A 27881-nucleotide genomic window follows, 5' to 3' on the forward strand; every position below is an offset into this window, starting at 1 on the left:
ATTTCCAGCAGTAACTGTGTGCAGAAACTGGATAATGGATGAAGATATCAATATCCAGCAAATTGGAAAAGATCATGAAATGTAAGCGTTTGCAGATATCCTTAATGTTAGCACCTGTGGCAAGCGAATGTAAAATATTCCAATATAGAGAGTTGGAGAATTAACTGAATTAGTGGTACAGCGATGTTTTCTTATTTGGAAGAACACAGAGATTAGTTCACATACATACACACACAGAGAGAGGGGGTGGGGGAGTGGAGGGGGAGAGAGAAAGAAAGGATTGGTTTCCCAATGCAATACTTAGTTCTAATCACCTATAACACCATTAAGTCTTGTTTCAATGATAACCAAAAACTCAATATGCTGACCAAGGCAGAATTTATTTTATTTTAAAACATAAACTAAATGTTACGTTTCAACCTTCTTCTTCAGACTCTGTACCAAATACAAATGAAATAAGGTACAAAACAGGAAGATATATCTACACAAAAATCATTCCCCTCCAGACACAAGATTATTAGAAAGTTGTTTATCTGGAACATTCCTTTCTAGGTGTTCCAGCAGGTGGTTGTCCCCCTGTCAACTGTTGTTTCACCTGACAGGCGATTTAGATAAACATTTCCTTCAATATGGAACGTGGTTGGACTCCAAGGATAATATATATCTTCCTGTTTTGTACCTTATTTCATTTGTATTTGGTACAAAACTGAAGAAGACCTTGCTAGAAGGTTGAACCGTAACGTTTAGTTTATATTTTAAAATAAAATAAATTCTGTCTTGGTCAGCATATTGAGTTTTTGGTTAATCACCTTTCTTACTCTATTTTACAAAATATGCAGAATCTGTATACCTCCACTACCAAAACATTATAACAAACTTTTAATAAAAGAATTTCACTGTTGACATTCCTTTAACAGTGAATTAAATGGGATAGCACATTCTAATCTCATTTGACCTTATCTCTGATTTAAGATGCTTTGTCTTTGTAATGAACACATAAAGAGCATCTACATAATTGATTGATTAAAACATGCACAAGAAAGTTGTTGAAGTTGAATTTATTTCAACATAGTAAAACAATTGCTCTATTGTTCTCCTCTGTGTCATTTTACCATCATCTTTTTTTATGACTTGGATAACTATATTGATAAATTGTTATGCAATAATAATGAAACTTTTGAGTGGAATGCAGAAGTTTGATGTGTTTTCTCTTTTCAAAATACAGCAATCCTATGCAAGGACCTAAATGATATAATTAGCTAAGGGTTTTATATTTCCTAATGGTGGCTACGTACTTATTATGTTTCTAGTTCTTTACTCTATTTCTGCCCTTTAAAGAGCTTTCAGACCAAAGTGACAAATGACACAAGCACCTCTAGCCTGTTGAAAATTATTCACTGCACATGCACAACCACCAGACCAAGGCGACATGATGTACAACATGGAGAAATCAGGCAGGCTGAGCAACAATCAAGCAACAAGCAATATGCGAAGCTTGTCATGCATGAAAGGTTCTGTTTATTTTTGAAGCTGTTCTTCCAAGGTGATCCATGATGCTTTGGCCTAATAGCACTCTCTTATTTAGCATGAGTAAACTAATTATTTTCTTGTTTTATAGATTGAAAATTCTATGTGCTCTTAAAGGATCTTTCTACCCCAGTAATGTAAATATTCCAGAAATTCCAGACTGCTTGGCTCTAGGAGACATTCACGACAATCTGGATTTTTCTCAGGTTAGGATAATGTGTAATAAATAAAAGTGTGTGTAGGTGGGGAGAGAGAGGGGGGATATTGATGAATTAATTATGCTATTCTTAAATATCTGCCTGGTAGTATACAAAACTCTGTAGTAATTTTGTGCAGATATGAGGGAACTCAAAAAGAAGGCTGAGAATATAAGATATAATGTAAGGATATCTCTGAATGTTTCAAACAGGAATATGTGAATATACATGAAGAAAATAATACAATGATAATGAGTTTTAGTAAGAATCATTACAGGAGGAAATGAATTTAAGTTACATTTAAAGATTGTTAAAAAAATTATTCTACATTCTGCACAGACAGGTTAAACTTGATTAGGCCTATGGTATGAGGGAATCTGAACCACCATGTATCCCAACTGAGACTTTGACTTGTTGTCTGGATATACATAGAACTTAAACTCAGTAGGAATATCCATTAGAAAACAATAGGTAACATTAATATTGTCATCATCAATCATGATCACCATCTAATAAAAATTTGCTCTTTGGACAGTTTATTGACACATAGCAATGGAATCTATTCTCTTCCCTTATTATCTTGCCAAGCATCTGAAGAAAGTTCGTATTCATTCAAAGCCAGTACAAAGCAATTTAGGAAAAATGAACTGATTTTAATGTGTAATACATATTAGAGTAGAGAAGGGTAAGACTGCGAACCATTTTTTTAGGTGAAAATCATACACGGTTGGCACTGCTGCTCCACCGTCACTTCACCAAGATGGAAGCTAGCCGTGTATGTTTGAATTTGAATTTGAATTTTATTTTCTTCCATTGACCCTTGATTAAAAGGGCATGGAAAACATCAAGATACATAATGAAATAATAATTAGTTTAGTACATCATAACAAAAAAGAAGAAACATTGTGTAGTACATTACATCACTACACCAAAGTAAAAATTGAAAAATACACTTCATTACACTACAATATAAATTAAAACACATTATCATTGTTGCATGATTGAAATAAGAATACAATTAAAATACATATTGTTTAGTACATTGACCTTGTATTGTCTTGTTCTATGACTTCTCTGATACTGTAGAGAGCTCTCTCTGTCAAATATTTTTTTATTGTTTGTATTTGTTTATTTTTTGGCAGCTGGTTGTAGAATATTTTCCTGGCATTCATTGGTGATTGTTTTGAGATATTGAGTCTGTGTTGGTTCTGGCAATAATTATCTTTCCCCCTTGTATTGTGGTTGTGTAATTGGTTATTTTTAGTCATGCTTCCAGTATTTAGAACAAACGTTATAGCCTTATAAATGTATAGGGAGTATATTGTCATTATTTGTTTCTCCCTGAATAACTCTTTGCAAGATTCCCTACAGCCTAGTTTGTACATTATTCTAAGTGCTCTCTTTTGAAGTCTAAGTATTCTGACAGTATTATTATAAAATGATCCACCCCAAACTATTATGCCATATTCAACGTAGGGGTAAATTAGTCCATAATATATGCATTTGTTAATTTCTGTTAAATTATATTCAGCCATTTGTTTTAGCAGGTATAGATTAGATGATAGTTTACTGCAGATGTTGTTCTTGCCACGTTAATTTTTGATCTAGTGTTATTCCCAAAAACTTTACTGAAGATACAGTTTCTATGAGCACATTGTCTATGCCTAGTGCTTGTGACTCAAAATCCATGTTTCAGATTGTATCATCAATGTTGTTTAATTGTTGTTTATTATTAATCTGTGTGAAGTTAAGTATTGTGCCAGTTGGTTTATGGTGATAAAAGTGTTTATTTCAGGCTTCCTAGGGTCGATACCTCTGGCATGAACGGTTGTGTCATCTGCATAGGTGACAATTTTTGTGTTTGGGTATTCTTGTACATTGTTTATGTACAGAATAAAGAGCAGGGGCCTTAGGATTGATCCTTTGGGTACCCCCATTAACACTTTCCTACTTTGTGATTTAAAGTTAATGACTATACCATGTTAGTCAAGACATGCTGGTAGTTCGTTGCGCTGAGAGAAGAAAGCGAGAAGAATTTTAAGGTGTTTACTATTTATTTTGATACTAAGTATTCTTAGAATTTCTTCACTGTAAATGTAGAGAATATCACGATGTTGATTCATAGAGGCAGCTGTGTTAATGCTGAGTCCACCTGTGTATTCGTTTTCATTGCATTGTGCAATGGCTCGACAGCATCATCAGTTTATCACGCAGAGGTCCCTACGCCATCCTCTTGTTAAGTGCAGTACATCTTATTATAGCTATGAGCGCACTATTTACTATAGCGCTATCCCACCCCCGCAGTTTATCACACTCCATCGGGCCTTGTATCGAAGTCTCAGCGAGCCTGGGATTCTGAGATGTATGTGAGAGATTATAACAAGTTGGAACCAGTATTTATACCTCTGACAAATGACCCACCCCCAAACCACTGGGGCAAGGCCATATTGTTACCTTTCAAACAGGGAAGCCGTTGAGATAACCCAACCATTGGCTTCCCCGACTACCAGGCAAAAAGCAACCTAGGCCAGAGCAAGTACACAGAAATACACTTTTACATACATATTTCCTTTTTGCAGCTGTATGCGTAAAAACCACACAGCATCCCCCAGCTGAAGACTTGATTCACTGTGCCACATATGAGGATGGCACGACAAATGCTTCTCATATGAAAGAGGAACTTTCTTTAGGGATGTGTGTTCCTTTTTATAGAACCCTCAAACGAATGTGACTCTGTTTAGAAAGTGATAGTACGATGTGCATTCTTACCCAAACGTGATCGCAGTCTTACTCCACGGTGCAGGTAAGACTGCGCATTTGTATGGTCGTGCTTTTTGTTTGTTTTCTGCTGACATATTGTTTACTGGGCTTTCGGACATTTACTGTATGTTGGCAAAGGATAGTGCATTCTGTGTTACTTTTCCCATATGTTACTATAGATTCATAACTTCAATAAAATATAATTAACAAAAACTGAGCAGTCTTGCCCCATCTTACTCATTGTTTGAGATTGCAATATCCTGAGGTTTGTTCATAATCTTCCATCTGGGAGAGATGTTGTAAGGTCATTTTAGGGGGGGGGGGCATATGGATTAAATGTAGTGCAAAAATTACTGCAAATTGATCTTTTGTAAAAATGTTGTGTGCAATGGGTATTCGAGTGTGTCGATAAATGAGTGTTAAAAATTTTCTCTGGAATATATAAATGAAAGAAAATTGTGCATCAAAACTTTTATATAGTTTTACATTATCATAATTTTTATTGCAATTTCAACACTGAAAAATAATTCATCTTTCACTCACACATGTATATAGATGAAACTGAAATTTTATTAATAAGTAACGCAATTGCTTACTGGTATTCCATGTATGTAATACACATCAATATTTTGTAACTAATCCCTTAATAGCAGGAAGTATGTTGCAACAAGTATTCTGTTAGAACATTAAATGAAAAACACGTTACATTTTTTTAAGTACAAAGATAAAACAAGTGTGACTCTTCATATTCCCATCTACTTAAACAAATTATGTTTATTACTTCTGTTTCAGCTTGATTTCTACAAGAATATAACACCTCTGATTCAGGGAAAATCTGACATAAAAAACAGGGACATATTTTATGAAAACGAAGCAGCTACTTGGAACAAACCTATTCTGACAGATTATGGAATCTGCCATTCATTCAATATTTTACATGGAAGTGATATGTACAAAACTGGAGAGTAAGTTCCTTATCGAATTTCAAACTCAAATAAAACAGGGTCATTAAAAAAAAACCAAAGAGTTTAAAAACACACTTTTAAAAATGTTTTTTGAATATATTGAAATAATTTGAGTGTTAAAATGGGATGAAAGGACATTAGTTTTGGTGTATTTGAGATGTACAGTCATGAACAATTCTGTGTTGTAACTAACCCCATTGATGTACAATCACAAACAATTCTGGGTTGTAACAAACCCACTTTAGTCATTGGAATATATGCAACACAGAAGTGTCTGTGATATAGTACACATAGGATATTATCCAGAATCTGGGGGTGTAACTTCATATTTAGAGTGTATCACAGGCCCGTAGCCAAACAGGGGCCAGGGGGGCTGAGCCCCCCCCCCCTGGAACTACTGTCAGCCCCCCCCCCCTGGCACTGGGGTCAGCCCCTTGACATTAGGTAAAACTATTTTGTGTAATTTGATTGCAGTGAAGAGTGAAAATGTAGACAGCAGATATTATTTTGCTCACAACTTTGGTGAAGGATAAATTCAGGGAGCATGAACAGCAGCTATTACATTCGTTCATCTTATTTATAAAGTAAGTAGCACCAAGTATTTAGGAGATTCTCTTATCTAGACTTCAGAAAGTTCCTTCACAGGGGAGCTTCTTTATCTGTACCTTCGTGCCCCTATTGATAGAGAAATCTGTGACTTGGATGACAAAATATGCGAATTTCCTCCCTCCGCATCTGCGTCAAGGGTGAACAGCTCTTAAGTTTTGGGAACGAAGGGGTGTTTCATTGTTTTGGCCGGGGAGTGGAATGTACGCTAAGGCACTATGTTTGAATATTGTCCATATTTTCTTAGGTGATATAAATACCTGCATCATGAAACGTAGTATGGAGTGTGTAGTAAGGGATGCTTTTAGTAGCAGCCAATTAACACTTCAAGCAATAAAAATGATACAGACAAAAAGTAGTATTTGTGTGATATTTCTAAACTTTATGTAACTTAATGACACCCCCTCCCCCCACACATAATTCACCTTCATTTAACACTGTTAAACTTTTGAAAAATGGACTTGATGTACAAAGCCCACCCTGATAACCCGTGAGCCCCCCCGGAGATGAAGTCTGGCTATGGGCCTGGTGTATCAGGGGTAATTTAGAGCAGGCGCGGCTCGTGCATTATTTTGGTGGGGGTTCACCAAAGTCATATGACACATATTCAGTTTCCGCAAATAGACTTTCTTCGGGAAACAAAGGAATGGGAGGGGGCTTAAAAGATTGGTACATATTTTTTTTCATAGAATGAGGGTTCATAGTAGAGGTGTGCATATAAATTTAGGGCTAAAACTAAGTACAATAAATTGTGCATCTATGAAAGAAATTTCGGATTTTATGGATGCAGAATTTATTCCAGGGATGGGAAGCAATAATCATTTTTTTTGCAGGGGGGACAAACGAGGCACATTTTTCCTTGCAATAGCGCTGTTCTCTCAAAAACACTCCTTCAGTCTCTGCAACGTCTTTATAATAATCATCATAAATTACTGTGACTGAAATGAAATTATATGTGCGTAATAAATAGTTTTAGGTTGACATTAATTTTCCAGGCGAATGTGGCTCCTTTTCCCCTTCCGGAAGTCCATAAATTATAAATTATAAAGCGACTAATCACAATGGTACTACAATTATTAAAGGGAAATGGCAACCAATGGCATGTACGTACTAGAAACCTGAGACCCTTTCATTGGAACGCTACAGCTTTTCTTTCTTTCTTCAAATTTGGAGTTGGTTGACCAGCACACACTTTATCTCTAATTTTCTTTCAACAAACGAGAAGGTATGTTTCCATTAATTGTATGCATTTTAGCGGTCATTTCTTACCTGCGCAGACAGCAACACCTACACTGCATCAAATGACGTAACATCGTCTATCCTTTGGAGCATCAATACTTTGCAACAACTATCCAAGCACTTCGAAAACTTACAGCCTTGAAACATTGACACCGACATGGTTTGTCACATTTTCCTTTCTTGTCTAAGATCACGCCATTCTTTTACTTTCACATATCCAAAGTGTTTCCATCTTTAAGGAAAAAGACTGAATGCATGCACGAGTTATTTTAGTAATGTATTTCTTTTATTTTAATTCAACGTGTCTAATTCCAGCTTTCATTCATTTCTACTCATCCTTCTCTGCCACAATTTTGCATTTATGCCAAGAAGTTCGGCACAAAAATTATTCAACAGAGAAGATAGAATATGTGACGAATGCGCTTCAAACTTGAACCTCACAGGGCAACACTGGAAGGGACGAACTAGCTGCGCCTCACACGCAGCGAGGACGGTGCCTTCTGGCTTCTGCTGCTGCTTCTGAGAGAGCACGAACTGCGCATGACCGTTGGTTGGGGATCGAGGTTCCTCAGTATCCTTTGCCATATATTTTGCCCATATAGCTACCCCGAGCTTCTGCCTGCCGCCCAAACCTTCACTATGGCAGGAGCTCTCCTGTGGGGGTTCAGCTGAGGGTCTGCACGAGGGTGGCCGATTCGCGGTTTCCCTTTCTCAGCAAAAGAATGTGCCATGTTACGGACACAAATACATAACTTCTTGTGCAGAAATTTTAGCAAAAAATTGTCAAAAGGTAAAGACATTGTTAATTGTCCATTCTCGAGGTAAATGAAGTATATTACTGAGGGTTCACTGATCCTGTGCGCTATAAGGCCAACCGCGCCTGATTTAGAGCCAAATAAACCATAAAGTTGGCGTTTTTGTTCTAGGGGGTGTTGGGGAAATTTTGAAGAGGTGTTGGGAGTCTGTGGGTAAATGCTGAGTTGGTGAACTCCCACGCAGCATCAATGTGGATGTGATAGGAGACCATGCAGTTTAACAATTTAAATACTTTATCATTCAGCAAAAAGTATAGTTTCACACAATTCCTCAATTAGGCCTACTTTGCAAGTCACTGATCAGTAGTAAATAGCACAATAAACGTAGGGCCTTCCCAATGGCACAGTGGTCATTCTATCACCTTGTAAGCAAAGGGTCCTGGGCAAAGACATTAGTGGTTCAGATCCCGCTTAAAATATAGGTCTAGGTCTATCTGTGAATAAGGTTGACTTCAAAAGCAAACTCTAGCAATGCAATGCGCCTTCAAAATTCACTGCACAATGAATGCAAAGCTTAAATGTAGAATTTGGGTGAAAGAATTGAATGTGTTTTTAGCTATATAAAAATCTGGACTACTACAATTATTTAGAACACTTGCCCCCCTCAAAAGAACCTACATTAATTGTCCTTATAATTTTCTATTTTTAGAGAAATTGTTCATAATGACTTAGCAGAGATGTTGCCAAAAGCAAAAGACTGGACTCAAGAAGGTGGCTACATGAGCCTTCTCAGTAAGCATAAATTACATATAATTATGTCTTAGTGATTTTCCTTTTATTCCAATACGTCATTTCCAATTCGTTTTTCATGTATCTCTCCCCTCCTCATCAGGAGCATTGCCAAAAGTTCTTTTCTATGGAGGGGAGGTTATTGATAAAACTTGAATAGTAGAAATAATAATAATAATTTTTACTATGATGGTTATGATTGTTGTTATGCAATAATAAATCATGTAAGCTAATAAAAAAATATATTTCAAATTATTATTATTATTAAATCACTGATAAGACTCTTCTACTCAATCCACTAGATTATAAATATATAGCACAAATATTTTTCATTATTATTTATTTATTTATTTGCATTTAATTCAGTTAGTATGTTGATATGCATAGTTATTCTATTTTGTTATAAACTTTTACACACCTTGTTAACAAAAAACTCTACAAGTTAAAGTGAAATATTAGTCATTATGTTTATGTTATGTGACTTCACACATAAAAAAATCTTTTTTTTAAAAAAAAAAAAATTAAAGCTGAGGCAACCATTTGTGTTCTGGTTTAAGTGGTAGAAAATGAAAACATAATCTAGTTCCTGTGTTTCACACTCAATTTTTTCGATCTAATACAGTTTTTACTTTACTTATTAGGTTTGAATACTAACTGAACTTATTTATGTTATTACAATAAAATGTATCAAACATTCTACGTTTTTATAACTTAAAATGCAGAATGCAAATTTCCAGGGGTAGAGTCGATTAAATGTTTAAACCCGTTCTCCTTCCTGGTTCCTCATTCCTATCCAGAATATTTTTTCTGGTGGGGCCTAAATTAAATAAACACAAACCATGGTTTGGATAAATGTTAGGGGACAACAGTACTGAAATAACAGCATGTAATATGGCCCCTGATATGCACTATAAATTATATTCTTTTTGTTTTCAATTGTTGTGAAAGTATGTGCATGTGCCAAAAAACTGCTTGAGCTCCTCTATAGTTAATTCACCAAAGTGCAAATGCAAACTAGACTACGAGGATGTTCATCCCATTATATTTCAATATCCTCTTTACACCAAACAAACAGAGGCTTTTTTTTAAAAAAAAAAATGTAATTGTAAAAGAAATACCTCTACCAACTTCTTTATTCTCTTTAATAGTGCTGCTGCCTTGGAATCAAAGTGTCCCAGGTTTGATACCCGGTGGAGGCACATAGTGGTTCGGATCCCACTTTAAACTGTAGGTCCAGTCACGATTATACTGTGCATAAAGTGGACTTAAAACACCAAATTAAGAAATCAATAAAATTGGGTTGACATCTGAAAATTGTATATATTCAAGAAATTGTAATTTGATGCAATTATATCCAAGAGAGCAAGGTAGACTTACCTCAAATTTACATTAAATTTGCAATGCAACTCACGTGACCTTGCAGGATATTTCCAGAGCAAGTCTGCAAATTTGCAGCACATTAAAAGCAAAAGTATTAATTACCAACAGTTGGCCCAACATAAAAACATACCATTGGGCAATGGTGATTTGGCCATGGTTCCAACATTGGCCCAACGCATGTTTTTTACGTTGGGCCAACATATGCTTTTAAGTTGGCCCAACATCATACTGAAAACTAAAGAATGGATAGGTTTGTGTTCTGATATAAAAATATACTTGTTAGGCCAAATGTAAACAATAGACAAGTTATTTATGAAAATATGAAGGAAAAAAATCACTTTCTCAGTCACATGGTATCATTGTTTTCAAGGCACTGTACCTTCAAGTGGTAGCACAAAGACTTTCTAGAGATTACTTAGTTTTCCATCTTTCATGGAATTTAGTCTGCACATAACATTGTTTAACCACCTTCACTTCACAATAATACCTGTAAGAATGTTCTTGTTCTACTACAGCTAAGAGACAAACAATAAGCAATTACCAACACATCTTTCATCCATGGTGCTTTACAAAGACCTGGCGAATGACTGCAAGTTAAAAATAGCTTCTACTTTCATTTAAAAAAAAAATATTATAATTCCAAAATGTGCTGTGACTGAAATATTTGGAAAGAAACACTGTTACATGTCACTTATTTTACACTCTAGAATTTGCAGCATACTCCTGAAAGTTGTCTTAGCATAAAAAAGTTGTTTTCCATGGTTGGGCCAATGTTGGCAACCACCATTGGCCCAACGTAAGACCAACGTCAATTTGCAAACTAACGTAAAGCCAACCGTTTTCACGCAAAAACTGACATTGGCCCAATGGTGGTAGTTACTTAGGCTGCAGCTAACTTGCACAAATTACAAGGGTTGCTGCAAGTTAACGTGAAACTTGCAAGGCACAATTTTGCTGGGCAACTAACACAACTGGCAACGGCAGTTGACGGGTTCAAATAAGGTAAAGAACTACAGTAGTAGGAAAAAATGATGCATTATTACAAATGGGATTTCTAATGCACGTTTGTAACTATTGATATAATTTTCTCTATTACACCATTTTTTCCACTAGCCCTTTACCTATTTCAGATGAACTGCTGTAGTAGGGTTTGAGGAAGAGGTAGAACACTTGGTGTAGAGCTGGTACATATAACAGATAAATCCAATCAAGAAAGAAAGAAAGCTAAGAAAATGAGGTTTTCTACGATTATGTTTGTTAACTGTTCGTTATTGAAAGATACTAAAAAAATTGTGACCCATCTCTATATTCTCTTCCTTCCACATACAGTATACATATTCAATTATGACAGATCTATTGGCAACTGTGTTTTTGTAATATTCAAGTTTTAAACTTATGGTAGTATTATCATAGATTACTTGAGAAATCTATACAACTTCATTCAAGTTTTACTCTCATTCCAGCTGCAAATGAATCTACTTATCCCAAGAGGTCAGACACTAAAATGATCATTGGAGGCCTTTCAATGATTATAATGAAAAACGACGAAGTGAAACCAATTCTTAAACCTGGAAATGGTTCTTTTTGGGTAAGCTAACAAAGCATTACATTTAATGAACAAACATTGATATTTCAGTAATACATAACTAAATTTCTATTTACTGTTTGATTCATGTGTTTTGCTTGATGAGATTCCATCAGACCTGAATTTATAGTTACTTAGATTTGTTTGAAATATTCTCACCTTAGGTTAAAATTCACAGGGTCCAATGAAATAAAGCTGCTTTTGAGCAAGAAACTGAGTACCCAGTACAGTTGTGAGAGGATTCATTAAATGCAGAGTATTAGTGAGTTTAATATGGCCTTCATATCATGGGAGTCTGGAAGGGGGAGTACGGTCCCTCCCTGAAAAATGGGTGTTACCAAAAACTTATATTAGACACACATATATTTCAGTCACAGTAATTTATGTTAATTATTGTAATGGTGTTGCAGGAACCTGATAACTTCAATCTGAAGAAGTGTTTTTTGAGGGGGCAACCCTACTATGGGTGGAAATATGCCTCGTTTGCCTTCCCTGAAAAAAAAATACCTTGCTTGTCCCTCCCTTGAAAATATCCTGTTGACATCCATACTTTATTATTTTCATGATCTGTGCTTGGATGTAATTCATTTACTACTTTGATAAACACCTACTAATTTCTTAGTTTCCAAAAATATCCTTTCATGGAACTAGGCAAAATATGCATATAATGTAAGAAAATTAACAGAATGTCTTTCATAGAACAATGATATACAATGCAATACAAAATGACATAGATTTTGAGGGGAGAACGACGAAAGGAAACATTCACACACACCCAAAATACCACGTTTCTTTGCTGTTCACAGGTTTCAATTCACCATCCTACTGAACTACCAAATATGCTGAAGGATTCTACTGAATTACCTGAGAATAAGTTCATGAGAATTGTTCTCTCTCCAACCATAATTTACTCCAATAAGAATCTAAAAAGTTATCCACTCACGAAGAGGAAATGTTTATTTCCAGAGGAAAGAGATCTTGCATTTTTTAAAACCTACAACTTCATCAACTGTGAAATGGAAGGCTTTGAAGAATTATCTACAGAAAAATGTGGTTGTGTTGGACTTCATGTACCAAGTAAGTAACCATGTATGTGTGTGTATGTGTGCTAGTGTGCATTTTTAGTTGATCATCAATTTCACTGTATCTGCTATAGAAAAAATTTTCATCTTCACTTCTCATCCCACGTTCAGCACTTTGTGTTCTGTAACATCTGCCAAAATTAAATGGGTTGTTCTATATGTTTGAATCACCCTGTATACGTGCTTGATCATCAAACAAAGTGCACAATATGTATTTGTATTTAATATGTAGGTAATTAATAATATGTACCACTTTCTCATTTAAAAAATATCAGGTGATGCATCTGCTAAAATCGATTTTTTACACCAAAATATATCTCTAAATTAATTATTCATGGTTGCAACCGTTACACCATGACAGTAGACATAAATCACAGTAATTTTTTGGGGGGGTAAATGTTGAGATAGTGATTAATTTCATACTAAATATTATCAATCAAGAAATATTCTAACATTTTTAAAGAGTGGTAACTATAAACATCTTAATAATTTATTACAGGACTCCAAAACATTCCATATTGTGGGGCAACAAAATGGAGTTGCAGGTTCGATTTGTTTACAGGTAAAGTATTTAAAAAAAAATAGTTTACTATCAATATTACTCTTTTAGTTTCAAATATGAGTACTATGATGCAGATAACATTAGGTACATGAGATTGTGGATGTATGTATTTTAACAGGTAAATTAATTCAGGAAAAAAAAAATATATAACTTTAAAGACTTCATTACTCAATTTTGTAAATATTTTTAATGCAAAAGAAACTGTAATAATTCCAGTATTAATTTGTCCATTAGACAGTTAGACAGGAATAAAGATATTCAGAAAACCTATCATAAAAGTTTTTAATGGTAGAGTTTATTGTATATAAAAACAATTTTAAAGAAACTGTTGTGTGTCAGCAACAAGCGATTGCTGACTGTTCAGGAGAAGATCCCCGATGGAAGTGAAGTGACGACTCCACTATTAGGGTTGGGGGAGTGCACCCTCAGTCAGAAACTGGCCTCGCTGGAACAGGTGCAGCAACGCAAGTCGTTGCCATATTCTTTTTGAACTTCTTTCAAATACAGACTCAAATAGTGTACTGAATAAGCAGTATAAAGCTATTCTGGGTACTGAAAAAAAAAGCAGCAACCTGTTGCCGGAAAACACAAGCTTCGTGCTCTGTGTATTTGACAAAAATCAACTCCTACTTACTTTCAAAAGGACAATGGCCGCAGCAAGTGAAAGACTTTCTGCTACGCCTAAAATCTACCCCAACAACTCTTGTTTGGGGATCTTCTCGTGAGCCGACTGCTGTATTTAGAGATATAGTGTTACTTGTTGAATTTGATACAATTATATTTATTGCTTGACATTTACTAACTTTTTATGATTACCCAAAGTAATACATATTAAGCTGAGTGTGATTATCAAAGTAACTAAACATTTCTCTTCTACAGCTGACGGTCGAGATAATACTAGACAAATTGTCCATCATTGTGTTTATTAACTGTTTTTCATAATGTGAGGTTCAAGAATTGAATAAAAATGCCAGTAAGCAGAGAACAACCTTTGCTCCATGATCAACACAACTCTATTCCTTAAACAACATTGAATATAGGAGAAAAAAGAACAGAATAGCTGTGGACAATTTGCCTACTTTTATCTTAGCTTCTGATTGTACACATGTTAAATGATTTCTCATTATATGAATTGATTGTTAACTTTAAAATTCATAGGTATCAACAATAAAACATACAGTCTAATCCCTAATTGTCCAGGAACATGCCCAGATATACAATACACTGCTGAAATTGCAATAGATCAATTAAGTGAAGAGGACATCAATGAATATGGAAGGTAAAAGTTCTACCAACCGGGAAATAAATGTATTTTATTTCAAAGCACAATTAAAGCGAGAGCAAATTTAGTAATATAAACAAGAGTCTGGTCGTATTTTGGAAATTAAACCTCCATTGGTGGTGCCTGTTATTGTAACATGAATGGTTGTGTGGTGCAGAAGGTGGTATTTTCGTTTAAAAATTAGCTTGTTTATATTTTGTAAATGAATATCTTTTTAGAGAGATTCTTACATATTTCAGTTGTCTTTGAGTTTAAACATTTATTTTATTTGTTTTCGCCATACAAAAGTAATGGGTAATGTGTATACAAAGGTGAAATTAAGGTGAAAATGAATGTAACATAAGTAGTCACGTGGTGCACTCAGTGGAAACGTAACAAAGACACCTTCAATATATGACACCACATACTCCACTGCATAGTGTTAAAACTAATATTAGTGATACAAATTGTAATAGAGACAAAAAACAAGCAAAGAAAAAGGTGACACTTTTTGTTCTGTGACCAGTCACACAGTGAGTCAATAACTAACTAACTCCCTAGCCTTCTTAAACCAGAAGGTTCATGGCTGCTGCAACACAGGCCTATCATCTTTCCCTATCTTGCGCAAGTTCTATATACTCTTTTCCATCCCTACCGATTTACCTTAGGTCCATCTCAACGTTGTCCCTCCATCTTCGTCTTGGCCTTCCTACAGGTCTCTTACCATCAGGTTTCCCAACAAGAATCCTGTAAACTCCTCTTTCCTCTTCCATTCATGCCACATGGCCTGCCCACCTAAGTCTTCTTGATTTAATTATTGTAATAATATCTGGACATGAATACAAATTATGTAGTTCTAAATTATGTAATCTTCTCCACTCACCTGTCTCCTCATCCCTTTTAGGTCCAAAGATTTTCCTAAGGATCTTATTTTCAAATACTCTCAATTTATGTTCTTCTTTCAATGTAAGGGACCAAGTTTCACACCCATATAATACTACAGGCAAAATTACTGTTTTGTATATTTTAACTTTTAGTTTCTTAGATATTAAATGAGAAGACAAAAGTTTATGAAGAGAGAAGTAACATGCATTTCCTGAATTAAGCCTACTTTTTATTTCCTCTTTAATATAATATTCATTTGTTAATATTACTCCTAAGTATTTGAATTTGGAAACTGGTTCAAACGGGTTGTTATCAATAATTAGATTTTGATTATTACCTAACACTTGGTTTCGGCCTGTAAGCATATATTTAGTTTTCTCTTTGTTAACTTACAAACCTATCTCTTTAGCAGTTTTGAAAAATATTTTAGCATTATTCTTAATTGTATTCACATCATCCCCCAGTAAGTCTACATCATCTGCATATGCTAACAACTGAGTCACACCATTTAATTTTAGTCCTTCGTTAGTTTCTTTTACCTTCCTTACAGCATATTCTAAGGCAAAATTAAAGAGCAATGGAGATAATGCATCTCCTTGTTTTAACCCATCATGAATTGTAAATTTGTCAGACATATTAATACCCACACGAATTTTGCTTTCTGTTTCACTGGTGCATATTTTTATCATACAAAGCTTCTTAGGTATTCCAAACTCTACTAATATATTATATAATTTATCTCTTTTGACCGAATCATATGCTTTTTTGAAATGAATGAATAGCTGATGGACATTTTGATTATATTCCCACTTTTTTTCAAGTGTCTGTCTGATGTGAAAAATATGATCTGTAGTTGATCTGTTACGTTTAAATCCACATCACGTCTGACTACCATGCTAAAGGTCCCGGGTTCGATCCCCGGCCGGTTCAAATCCGGGAACTTTTCTAATGGTGGAAGCAGCCCCGGCGCCCATCCAGCGTCGAATAACATGGGTACCTGGGGGAAACCCTGGGGGGTAAAGGTGGTCAGGGGCGTGATGCTGATCACATCACCCCCACTCACGACCGGATCAAGAAAGTGTGGGGCGTTACGCCCACACCCCCTATGCACCTTCATGGCATGGTGCTATGCACAGGGGAACATTTTACCTTTTACCTTTATTGATAATCACCTATAATTTCATTAGCATATGGGGTTAGTCTTGTTAAAAGAATGTTAGATAATATTTTATATGTTGTTGAGAGTAGAGAAATTCCACGGTAATTATTGCAGTTCATTTTATCACCTTTTTTAAACACAGGAACAATTATGGATTCTTTCCACTGTTGAGGGATTTCTTCTTTATTCCATATTAAACAAATTAATTTATGAATTTGACATATTAATGAATTTCCACCATATTTAATTAACTCAGCAGGTATTAAATAAATGCCAGATGCTTTGTTATTCTTTAGCCTTTTAATAGCATCTTTAACTTCAGTCAAGTTAGGTTCTGGAACTAAAGGTTCTGCTGTGTGGACTTCATTTACTTCTGATTTATCTCCTACATGAACATTTCAAAGGTCATTAAAGTAGTTCTTCCATCTATTTAGAATATCGCTTGGGTCAGTTAGAAAATCACCATCTTTATCTTTTATCAAGTTTACTTTAGGTTGCCACCCCTTTCTAAACTCATTTACACCTTTATATAAATCTCTGATATTTTTATTTTTGCTGTTTGTTTCAATTTTGTTAATTTTGCTTTTCAAGTAATCTCTTTTTTTACTTCTAAACGTGCGGTTAACTTCTCGCTTTATTCTATTATAATTGTTTAGATTTGTATCATCAGAGTTATTTAACCACCTAAGTCTAGCCTGATTTCTTATTTCTATTAGATTATGACATTCATTATCAAACCATGGCTTACTTTTTCTCGGTTTATGCTATCCTATACTTTCTTTAGCTGCTGATTCTATTGCATTACGTATGTGCTCCCAATTCTTATTTACGTCTGTTTCATTTATATTTTCATCATCATTTAAATCCTGCAAAACATCAAATCTATTTGACAGTTTAATTTTGTAATCTTTCTTAATTCTTTCATCAGTAAACTTTCCTGTATCAAATTTTAGAACTTTTAGATTTTGTTGCTTATGATTTAGCACTGAGAGTCTTTCTCTTAATTTAGCAATTACTAAATAATGGTCACTGGCACAGTCAGCACCTCTATGTGTACGAACATCAATTATACTAGTATGCCTTGTCTTATCAATGAGAATATGATCTATCTGATTATGAGTTTTACCATCTGGAGAAGACCAGGTATATTTATGGATATCTTTATGTTTAAAAGTGGTACTTTTCACAATTAAATTCTTTGAGGTTGCAAAAGTAATCAATCTTATACCATTATCATTACTTAATTCATGAAGACTTTCTATACCAATCGTGGGTTTAAATGTCTCTTCTTTGCCAATCTGTGCATTACAGTCACCTAACAGAATTTTCATATCATACTGAGAAAATTTATCAAAGACCTGTTCTAACTCTGTATAAAAATCATCTTTAGTATTATCATCTTTATCTTCCGTTGGTGCATGTATGTTTATTAAAATAATTTTACACCACCTACCCTGTAAAACTGCATATGATATCCTATCATTAATAAATTCTACTGTTTTAAGAGCAGAGATAATTCCATTATTTATGAAAAAGCCTGTTCCAAAATTATGATTTTCAGTACCACCATAGAAAAAAGTATAATTTTTAGTTTTACAATTCCCTTCTCCTGGCCACCTAACTTCCTGGATAGCTACTACATCTAATTTATACTTAACTATCTCATTAACTGTACACTGAAATGCCCCAGGCCGGTAAAAGCTCAGAACATTCCTGGTGCCTAATTTAATATCCTTATTCCTAATGTAGATGTTATCCTTAGTCCAGAGACCTCCCAAAGTAGTCCCCACCCGGAGATCCGAATGGGGGACTATTTTTCCTCAGGAATATTTTACCTTGGGAACATCCATGGCCTTATATTGCTGTTTCTTGACATGGCTTTTTACAGTGCAGAGTTGTCAGCTCTACGCCTACCCCCAATATGAATGGAGGTACTACTACACAAGACAAACACAAACACATTAGACAGCACAATTACTACACAAGACGAACACAAACACATTAGACAGCACAACTACTACACAAGACACACACAAACACATCACAACTATAACACAATATAAACACAAACACACCACAACTACTACACAATATAAACAAACTACACACCACAACTACTACACAAGACAAACACAAACAAATTAGACAGCACAACTACTACGCAAGACAAAACAAACATACTAGACAGCACAACTACTACACAAACATACTAGACAGCACAACTACTACACAAACATACTAGACAGCACAACTACAACACAAGACACATACATACACATCACCGATACTACACAAGACAAACAGAAATACATTAGACAGCATAACTACTACATAAGATAAACACAAACACACTAGACAGCACAACTACTACACAAGACAATCCCAACCACACTAGACAGCACACCTACTACACAAGACAAACCCACATACATGCACACCACAACTACTACACAAGACAAACACAAACACATTAGACACCACAGCTACTACACAAGACAAACTCATACACTACACAGCACAACTACTGCACAAGACACACAAACACATAACAACCACTACACAAGAAAAAAACAAACGCAAATAAAATACCCCAAAATATGCCTTAAAAAGCCTCACGTGTCCAAAAAAATGCATATTTTGCACGCCCGCTGCCACAACTACAATCCAACCAGGAAGGCGGCATCAACCCCTCCAGCAACCCTTATGCGAGCTCAGCACGCACACATCACGTCGTCTCCACATACATCACCCAATCCACACCATATGTGGCTGAATATGCAAGAAATTGAAAAATCACCGGAAAACGGTGGATTTCCGAAATGGTGCAGCACAAAAGAGACAAGAGAGATCCAATACAAGCCGCACACAATACATAATTAGACCCTCCTCCAATGTGTGCCACAGCGTCTGCATTTGCGGGTGGAGGCTAGGGTTGTTAAAGGTCCAGACAGTATTGACATAACATTAAATTAATATTCTTGAAAGCTTACAAAGAAATGGATTAAAAAATTTTCTTGCTCGCTTCGTTCGCGATGGTCTGTTACAACAACGCATGTTTGGCATTTTACTGAGATGAATGTGACGTTTTATACCGTAGCTGCATTATAAGACATAAACGATATTCTCCATATTGATTAGTAACATCACTTCTTAGAATATAATGTAACACGGTTGGAGGCGCCGGTCTTGTTTGTAATTGCTTTTAGTTGTAGCTGCGAGTTTCTTGTAGGAAATATGTGCTTCAGAACGCGAGTTAGGAATGCTAAGGAATAATGAACACGAATTAGACCTATCTTTACCGAGGATTCAACAGCTGGCGGAACAAACTTGTCGTGTATGCACACAGGCTAATACGCACGCGTTTTATACATACTTAAACTTGAGATATAAACAGACCACTAATTAACATTTAACAATATATTTACTGACAGACAGCTTAACATACAACTCCCACAATGGACACCTCCATATTTCAATAAAACCTAAACAGAAGCCTAACATTATTTCACATCTAACATTCCCCTATCTTCCTTTAAAATTTTCAGTCCTTAACATATTGAAGTCTATCAGGAGGTCTTCTCTGCCTGATTGATCTCCTAATGGCATCTTCTTTGCTTCCCTGATGTTGCTCTGGTCTCTCTGAGGATGACGCCTAACTATAACCTGCCCCATTATCCAAAATCGGGGTGTCATTTACATCACCTGGATCTGGGAAATCCATCAAAAGTTCATCGTCATAAAATCTTGGAAACGTTGATCCAGTTGAAATTCCAGGAAACACTCGCCGCTTCTCAATTTCATTTTCCTCAATACCTTTTCTTCTATTCGGCCACTTCAGCTGGTTTTTGTGCACCATTCTTGTCTTCCCATCCACTTCTACCATCCAAGTGACATCGCTGTTTCTTCTCAGTATTCTGCCCTGAACATATCTCATTGCGTTCTTTTTGTCTTTGAACGGTAATTTCACCCACACTACATTACTTCCTAAATTATCATTGTCCTTTTTCTGAGGTTCCTTCATCTGTTCATAATCCTCTTTAGATATCTTCTCCATATTCACACAGTGAGTCAACGAAAGAAATATTTTTTCTGCTACTTAAACAGAATATGACACCTTCAACACACAAAACTACACATTCCGCTAGAGGAATACGCGGGCGAAGATGAAAGTGGCACCCATCATGTCTAAAAACTGTTTAAAAGAGTGAGCCAGCACGTTAAAAAAGAAGACTGTTCAGCTCAATTGATTGGTTTATATTTAGAACTTTCCAGAAAGCTGCAATTCTATACCCATTGGTGCCATTTGGGTGCAAAAACTGGGGAGGCAAGGAAAGTTTACTTTCTCTTGGCACACAAGGCTTAAGCCGGCTTTAGACGAAAGCATTTCCTTTAACATTTTTCTAGCATAAATGCTATATAAATGCTTCTAAAAATGTTATAGCAGATAGCATTTCATGGAACATTTCGGTTAGCTGTTGAGATTACATTGTATGATACATACAGCTAGGGCGACCATACACACACATTCAAAAAAAGAGGACAGAGCATGGTGAAAAAGGAGGACACCACAAAAAATGGCAACACATTTTGCAATTACTCATAATTTAATCAATATAAAAAAAACTACGAACACTTTACTCACAGATAATTCTGATGATTTTTTCAATAAATTCCTCCTACTTTTAAGCAAGGAAAGCAATCTCCTAATCTATTGTTTAACATGACAATCGTAACTAAAAATATCTATAGTTTGAAGCACAGAATTTTACTCTTCTTTCCAATTCTTGGATATTAGAATGCAATATGTCCATATGTGAATGCAAATGTTACAAGTAAACTTCACTTTAACTTATTTCTAAGAACCGAATTAAAATTTTAGGTAGTTTAGATTGTGTCAGGAAATATGATTTTAATGCCACAAACATTTTTGCAATCTTTGAACAGCAGGGGAAAGTGACAGTCACCTTACACTTTACCTCATATTAGTTTCTTCCATCCTTTAAAAGCTGGATATTTTCTTGCAAGATCATTGATGAATTTACACTTTCGCTTCGTTATTTCATAAAAGTAAATATGACTTAATAATCAAAATTCTCACTACGCGTTTCTGTATCGAGTATATTTGACTCTAAAATGAACTGGCCGACCTCTGTGGTGTAGTGGTTAGCACGCCGTGCCACAACGCCAGAGGTCCCAGGTTCGAATCCCAGCCTGACCATGAGTGTCGTCCCTTTATCAAAATCATAATATCATCGCTCATCCTCATCTTTGCGATTAGCCAAAAGAGGCAGAAAAGCGAATTAAAATAAACCATATTAATAAATCGAAAATGAACTGCTCAGATTACATGTGTTTCAGAAGTCTCAGATTGCGAAGCAACGACTTAGAATAATACGTACTAATGACCAGGGTTGTTAAAGGTCCAGTAACCCATAAATTCTAATGGGGTCTATTGGGTTCCGCTGCAGGACCGGAACCTTTTATCTCGCACAATTTAAATTCGGTCCATGTTCCATATTGTTTCATTGAAAAAAGGTTCCTGGACCGTATTTAAATTGATCCAGGAAATAGGTTCCTGGACCGAATTTAAATTGTTCCAGAAAAAAAGCTCCTGGACCGAATTTAAATTGTTCCGGAAAAAGGTTCCTGGACTGAGTTTAAATGCATCGAGAAAAAAGGTTCCTGGACCGTATTTAAATTAAATCCGGAAAAAGGTTTCTGGACCGAATTGAAATACTTTACAGAAAAAGGTTCTTTACGGTCCAGAACCCATTTACGCGTGCTGATTTTCTCTCCGGGACCGGAATTGAATTTACTTAAAATTCCTGAACTTTTAGCAACCCTGCTAATGACTAGGAGTGTGCGGGACAGATTTTTTTTTTGGTCGGGACGGGAGAGAATCGCGATTTCCGGACCAAGTCGGGAAATTTTCGGGACGGGAAACGGGAAATGTTTAAAAATTTCCCGACGCTGTGGAACTCACGAATTTTATGTCACTGTCTTTTATTTTATTATTATTTTTTCTTACAATTTCCGAGAAGTGTCAAGACACTTACAATGCAGAAAACATCAAGAATTAACCACTTTTAAAAATGACCATTTGAAAGTTTGTGACTGCTCGGGATCCTGAAAAGTCTGGAAATCATTCCCCGAAGTCGGGATCAGGACGGGAAATTCTTTTTACTGCTCTCGGTACCGGCTATTCTGGTTCCCGCACACCTCCACTAATTACTCAGTCGGGAAAGTGATTGTGTTCAACTCCCAGATGCTAGGTGAGCATTGCTCGAATACTTAACGCATCCCAAGTAATATGATGATCATTATGTGTGGAAGCATTCTTGATGCAGCACATGTGCTATGGTCGATGCTAAACTCTTTCCAAAAAAAAAGGAGGACATTTACCAATTTCTAAAAAATCCGCCCAGATGCCGGACAGACAACTAAAAAGGGGGACATGTCCGGATAAAAGAGGATGTCTGGTCACCCTACATACAGCACGATAGGCACATAGAGTTACACCATATATGGCGAGTGCATGGTGTTTACAATTGAAAAAAACTAAAATATTCTTCCATACGTGTACAGTAAACGTTTGTAAAGTATATAGTTAATCAGTGCCATGCTTCTCTACCTAAAACCATTTCATACGAAGCGTAATTCCTCTTGGTTGAATAATTATCGTGTTTTAAAAATGTGAAGTCATACGTTGTTTATATCTCACACGGCTGCCATTTCAACTGTGCTCGTGACCTAGAGGTCGCTTCTGATTGGTTATGGTACGAAAAATGCTACGGAAATAGGATGGATCTTATCCTTGAGAAATGCCATGAAATATGCCATGGCATCTGAAATGCCATAAGATTTCTCACTTCACACGGTAGCTTTTTGGTCATGGCACAAATGGTAAGAAAAATGCTAAGGAAAATGCTTTTGTCTAAAGCAGGCTTTAGCATTGAGAGGCCATAATGTGGGGGCAAGAAGTGCAGAGCAACTGCCCCTGGTCTCCTAGTTGCCACTGTCTATACCTGCCATACTGTAAACTTGTGTCTAGAATTTTTTATCTTAATGATGGAGGGCCTAAGTGTAAGTAGGTCTGTTTTCACTTTATAGCTCTTCCTTTAAAGCTGGACTTGAATTTAAATCAAGCCTGGTCAACCCACCGTGTAAGAGCATTCTCATATGCATGTGTCGACTGTGGAGTGAAGAGCAGTACTGTAGCACTGTATGAGGGCCAGGAAAGTGTGAGTGAGTGCAGTACGAGGCTTCGTCGGTCCTGTTTATGAAGTGGGAAACCTCTTGTCATCTGATTTGTTAGTAACAGTCAGTGTGGCATTGTAATCATGGCAGAAGAAACAATGCACACTGGAATCTCGTACCACGTCGAGCACTTGGTTGCCTCCACACAAGCCTAATTTAAATATAACCACCCACCCACCTCAGTGTTCAAAGTTGAGAAGGCAGGGAGAGGTGTTAAAATCGCATGGTTCAATTTCTTACTGAAACAACCTACTGGGTAGATACCACAGAAAACTGATTTTTCAACTCATTCTCCTAAATGAGGCATAACTTACTCTACATGTCATCATTTCACTAAGTAACTTCAAGCCCAGATTAGGCATATTTTACTCTAGCTTTCATCACATCACGTGGCTTTTTCAGGAGTCAAGACAAGAATAGTCGAAGTTCGAAACATATGAAGATAAGTTGGCTTGTGAATGTGAATTTGGTTTGGGTGGTATAGGTAAAGAATTGCTTTAGACAGAAGCATTTCCTTTAACACATTTGCTAACATAAATGCAGTGTAAATACCTTCAGAAATCTTTCTGCATTTTTAATAGACGACAATACTTTACACAGAACCACTTCATGTAATACTCATATTTGCAATTGTAATGCAAATTGTGCAGAGAATATTTGATAATATACACAGCACAAAAAGCATACAGAGTTCGCCAGTTTTCATTTAATAATTTAAAATTTAAATAGGAAGAGATGTAATTTAATCCTCTAAGTGTGATATATCTGTCATGCACACTCGTTATCTGCAGTGGGTTCGACGAATATATATCCGTCCTTAACTATATCTGGCTAATATTTCATGTGTATGACGAGCCACGGACCTGCTTCCTTCAATATTGACTCTTCAGAAGCTCCAGAGTATTTAACTTCCCACAATCACCTTAAGATGGAGACACTGCTTCCACACTACACACTGCTAGCAGTCTAGTAGTGTATATCTTACACTTATACATAATATAGTATACAATCTGTGGTTGGAGCTGAGGTGTGTGCCAATTCAGGAGCAGCAGGTTTTTTTTTTATTGATTGCTTGATTTAGGTTATTTTAAGTTGCTTTTCTGCCACTTTTGTCTAATCGTGACAATGAGGATGATATGATGATATTGATGAAGGGACACATGTCCAGGGCAGGATTCAAAACTGGTTCCCCTGGCTTCTTGCATTTTGAAGTATTGGGTTCTCCCACAATGGATCGAAGCAACAAAATGAGTCTTCTATCTTCTTTGAGAACAGAACATGCACTTTTGGAAAGTGATGAGGAGTTGTTATAATTTTTAAAATTACCCATTATGGAGGAGATTCTGCATTTGCAAATTACCCACTTAAGGGGTTGAAACATGAAATGTTTTTTTTAATTAACAAGAAATAAAAGGAGAGTGAAGCAAATTGGAACGGATGAGGTAGGAGTCAGCAACAATACAAAGAAAAGGGAACAATGGAAAATAGGTGGATGCAATAAGAATAAGGCTTCAACGCAGTGCTTGACTTGTGGAAACTTGTGTGTCATTCATGTGCTGGTAAAAACAAAACAAGGTTCTGTGCGTCAAGTGTGTGTAGGAAAAAAACAAATGTGTATTGTTATATCGTGTAAAAGTGTCGGAAATAACACCTCAATATTACTAAGACGAAGCCATACCAAGTGAATGGATTCTGGAAATTTTATGTGTGTGTGTGTGTGTGTGTGTGTGTAAATACCAAATACCTTTACATGAATATATCACACAAAGGTATCAAAATATAATAATGATACACTAATAAGAAAAGACAATGTCAGGAAGATACATGTAAAAAAAATGTAGTGGTGGCTTGTAAAAAGTGGTATGTAGATATCATACTAAAGCCAAAAGGATTCTGTGATTCAAGTGTGTGTGTGTGTGTAAAAAATAAGCACGTGCATCTTATTAAGCCACATAAAGAATCAAAATGTGAAAAATAAATATATCCTTCTGAGATTACCAATATTTTTTCTCATTTTAATGAACTTTCTCATGAGAATGAAAAACTTGTAGTTGTTCAAAATGGTGATCCTCGGCATTCATGCAAGAACAACAGTCACATCTGCTCTAACATGCCTGGAGTCATTCTGACTGTATCACAGACAGCAAGGATTCTTGCCAGAAGGGGACACAAGGGGTGTCGTAGAGTGCTACGATATGCTGTAGTAATGTCCATATTAAATCTAGAAGCCACATCTTACCGTTGTCTTATTCCACTGTCATAGGCATCCCCAGCTAGTTTTGGCTTATAACTTTTAATAGCTCGTTTCCGGACCCTGAGTTCCTCATCTCATGTTGGTGCTTGAGTTAGTCTCCATCCACCCTGCAAGTTTGAATCAAGGTCACAGAAACACTCTGTATATGTATCTGTGTGTGTGCCATAACATGTATGATTAAAGTTAATTTCTTTTCTAGGGCAGCAAAAATCGAAGTCTATTTTAAAGACTTGGACCTTACTGTCATGCAAAAGAGTGAATTATATGACTGGACCGATTTTCTAGGTATGATTTGATAGTATTAATACTAGAGGGTCATTGTATTATTATTTTACTTAATTGCTTGCATCATGTTCTGAAAGTGACAATGTATTTATCTTAAGTATGCTTAGATGCTTTTTTCTAAATTTTATATGTATTGTGAAACAATGTATATTTATTACACTTTCAACCATTTTTATATTGTATTTTCTTATTTATTTTGTGAGCTCCAGTTTTGATGATAAAGGTAAGGTAAAGTTCTTTGAGCATAGTATAGCACCATGCCATGAAGGCACATTTAGGGGATGTGGGGGTAGGGTCCCACACAATCTTCATCTCATCCATGGAGCCGGCCAGCATGGTGGAGTGGTTAGTATATCATGCTACGATTAGGGTGACCATATATCCCTTTTTGGACCACCGGGACAGTCCCATTTCAGAGGTGTGTCCCGATCATCCCGTTCATATTATTAAAAAGCCACTATTTGCCCCGTTTTATAAAAGTCTAGGAGTTATCTTCAAAACCAAACATTTCATAATAAAATAAATGTATTGTGTGTGTTTCGTTATTTGTAGAATAAGTATGCAGTTTCGGAATTGCAACAAGAATTTAAAGTTACTGCATGAAAAGAAAAATCTAGTTGCGTGTCTGATATGTAGGGTAAGGTTTTCGGGGTAATTTTAAAATGATTGATGAAGAATCAAGCTCATCTCAAGAAGATTTGTTCTTCTGCTAAATACTTCTGCCATTACTCACCTTCAGCACTAACATCAAAGGTTGATCAGAAAGGACGAGAAACAAGAAACTATGTAAGTCGTACCAAGATCATAACAAATAATACCATTTGACAACGGGAGATCGTATTTCAGTAGTGTAAGTGTATTGTTTCAAAGTAGCACTTTGTAGGTATCCTCTTTTTTTATCAATTGAATATCACTTTTTGACATATTTTGACAATTTTTTGTCAACGTTTTAGCGTTTAGCGATGTTTTTAGTACAATTTTCAATGCACAAATTTTTTCCCACCTCGCACTTGGTAGGTATATCACGATCTTACGTGATATAACTTAACCTATCCATTTTATTCGTGCTAAACTACACGAGAGCCCCTACGTGCTTTGACCTACTTAGAGTAGTGTCACAAATGTATGTTTGAGCACAACTCTGATTTCTTGACCAAACGACCTCAAAAACCTGAAAAACTCACTTTCTCTCCACGTTCCGCGCCTCATTTATTGCGCTGACGATGTTTCACGGCGCAGAAAAGCAGTGATGAGTGAAAGATGTACTCTCATCCTCTCATCCTTCAAGGATGAGTGCACCTTATCGTAATTTTCCAAGTCCGGGACCAAATGT

The 27881-nt window shown here is 35.9% G+C and overlaps 1 protein-coding gene across 1 annotated transcript; it reads left to right on the forward strand.

Moving 5' to 3' along the window:
- LOC145990551 (pickpocket protein 28-like) lies at positions 1 to 26559 on the forward strand. Its single transcript, XM_083126244.1, has 9 exons — positions 1 to 81; positions 1619 to 1733; positions 5277 to 5449; positions 8759 to 8841; positions 11682 to 11806; positions 12610 to 12880; positions 13385 to 13447; positions 14606 to 14726; positions 26463 to 26559. Exons 1-9 carry the CDS (start codon positions 35 to 37, stop codon positions 26557 to 26559), a joined length of 1095 nt encoding a protein of 364 aa, XP_082982370.1. The 5' UTR covers positions 1 to 34.
- Positions 26560 to 27881: the final 1322 nt, after the last annotated feature.

This window comes from Lepisma saccharinum, chromosome 7, assembly GCF_977018435.1.
Source record: "Lepisma saccharinum chromosome 7, izLepSacc3.1, whole genome shotgun sequence".
Classification (NCBI taxonomy): Eukaryota; Metazoa; Arthropoda; class Insecta; order Zygentoma; family Lepismatidae; genus Lepisma; species Lepisma saccharinum.

What these genes read in the sequence shown, in the direction of transcription:
- LOC145990551 (XM_083126244.1), top strand. Translation starts at nt 35, where the DNA reads ATGGATGAAGATATCAATATCCAGCAAATTGGAAAAGATCATGAAAT. An exon ending in ACAATCTGGATTTTTCTCAG is followed by an intron (nt 1,734 to 5,276) that starts GTTAGGATAATG and finishes CTTCTGTTTCAG; the next exon opens with CTTGATTTCTACAAGAATAT. An exon ending in GACATCAATGAATATGGAAG is followed by an intron (nt 14,727 to 26,462) that starts GTAAAAGTTCTA and finishes TTTCTTTTCTAG; the next exon opens with GGCAGCAAAAATCGAAGTCT.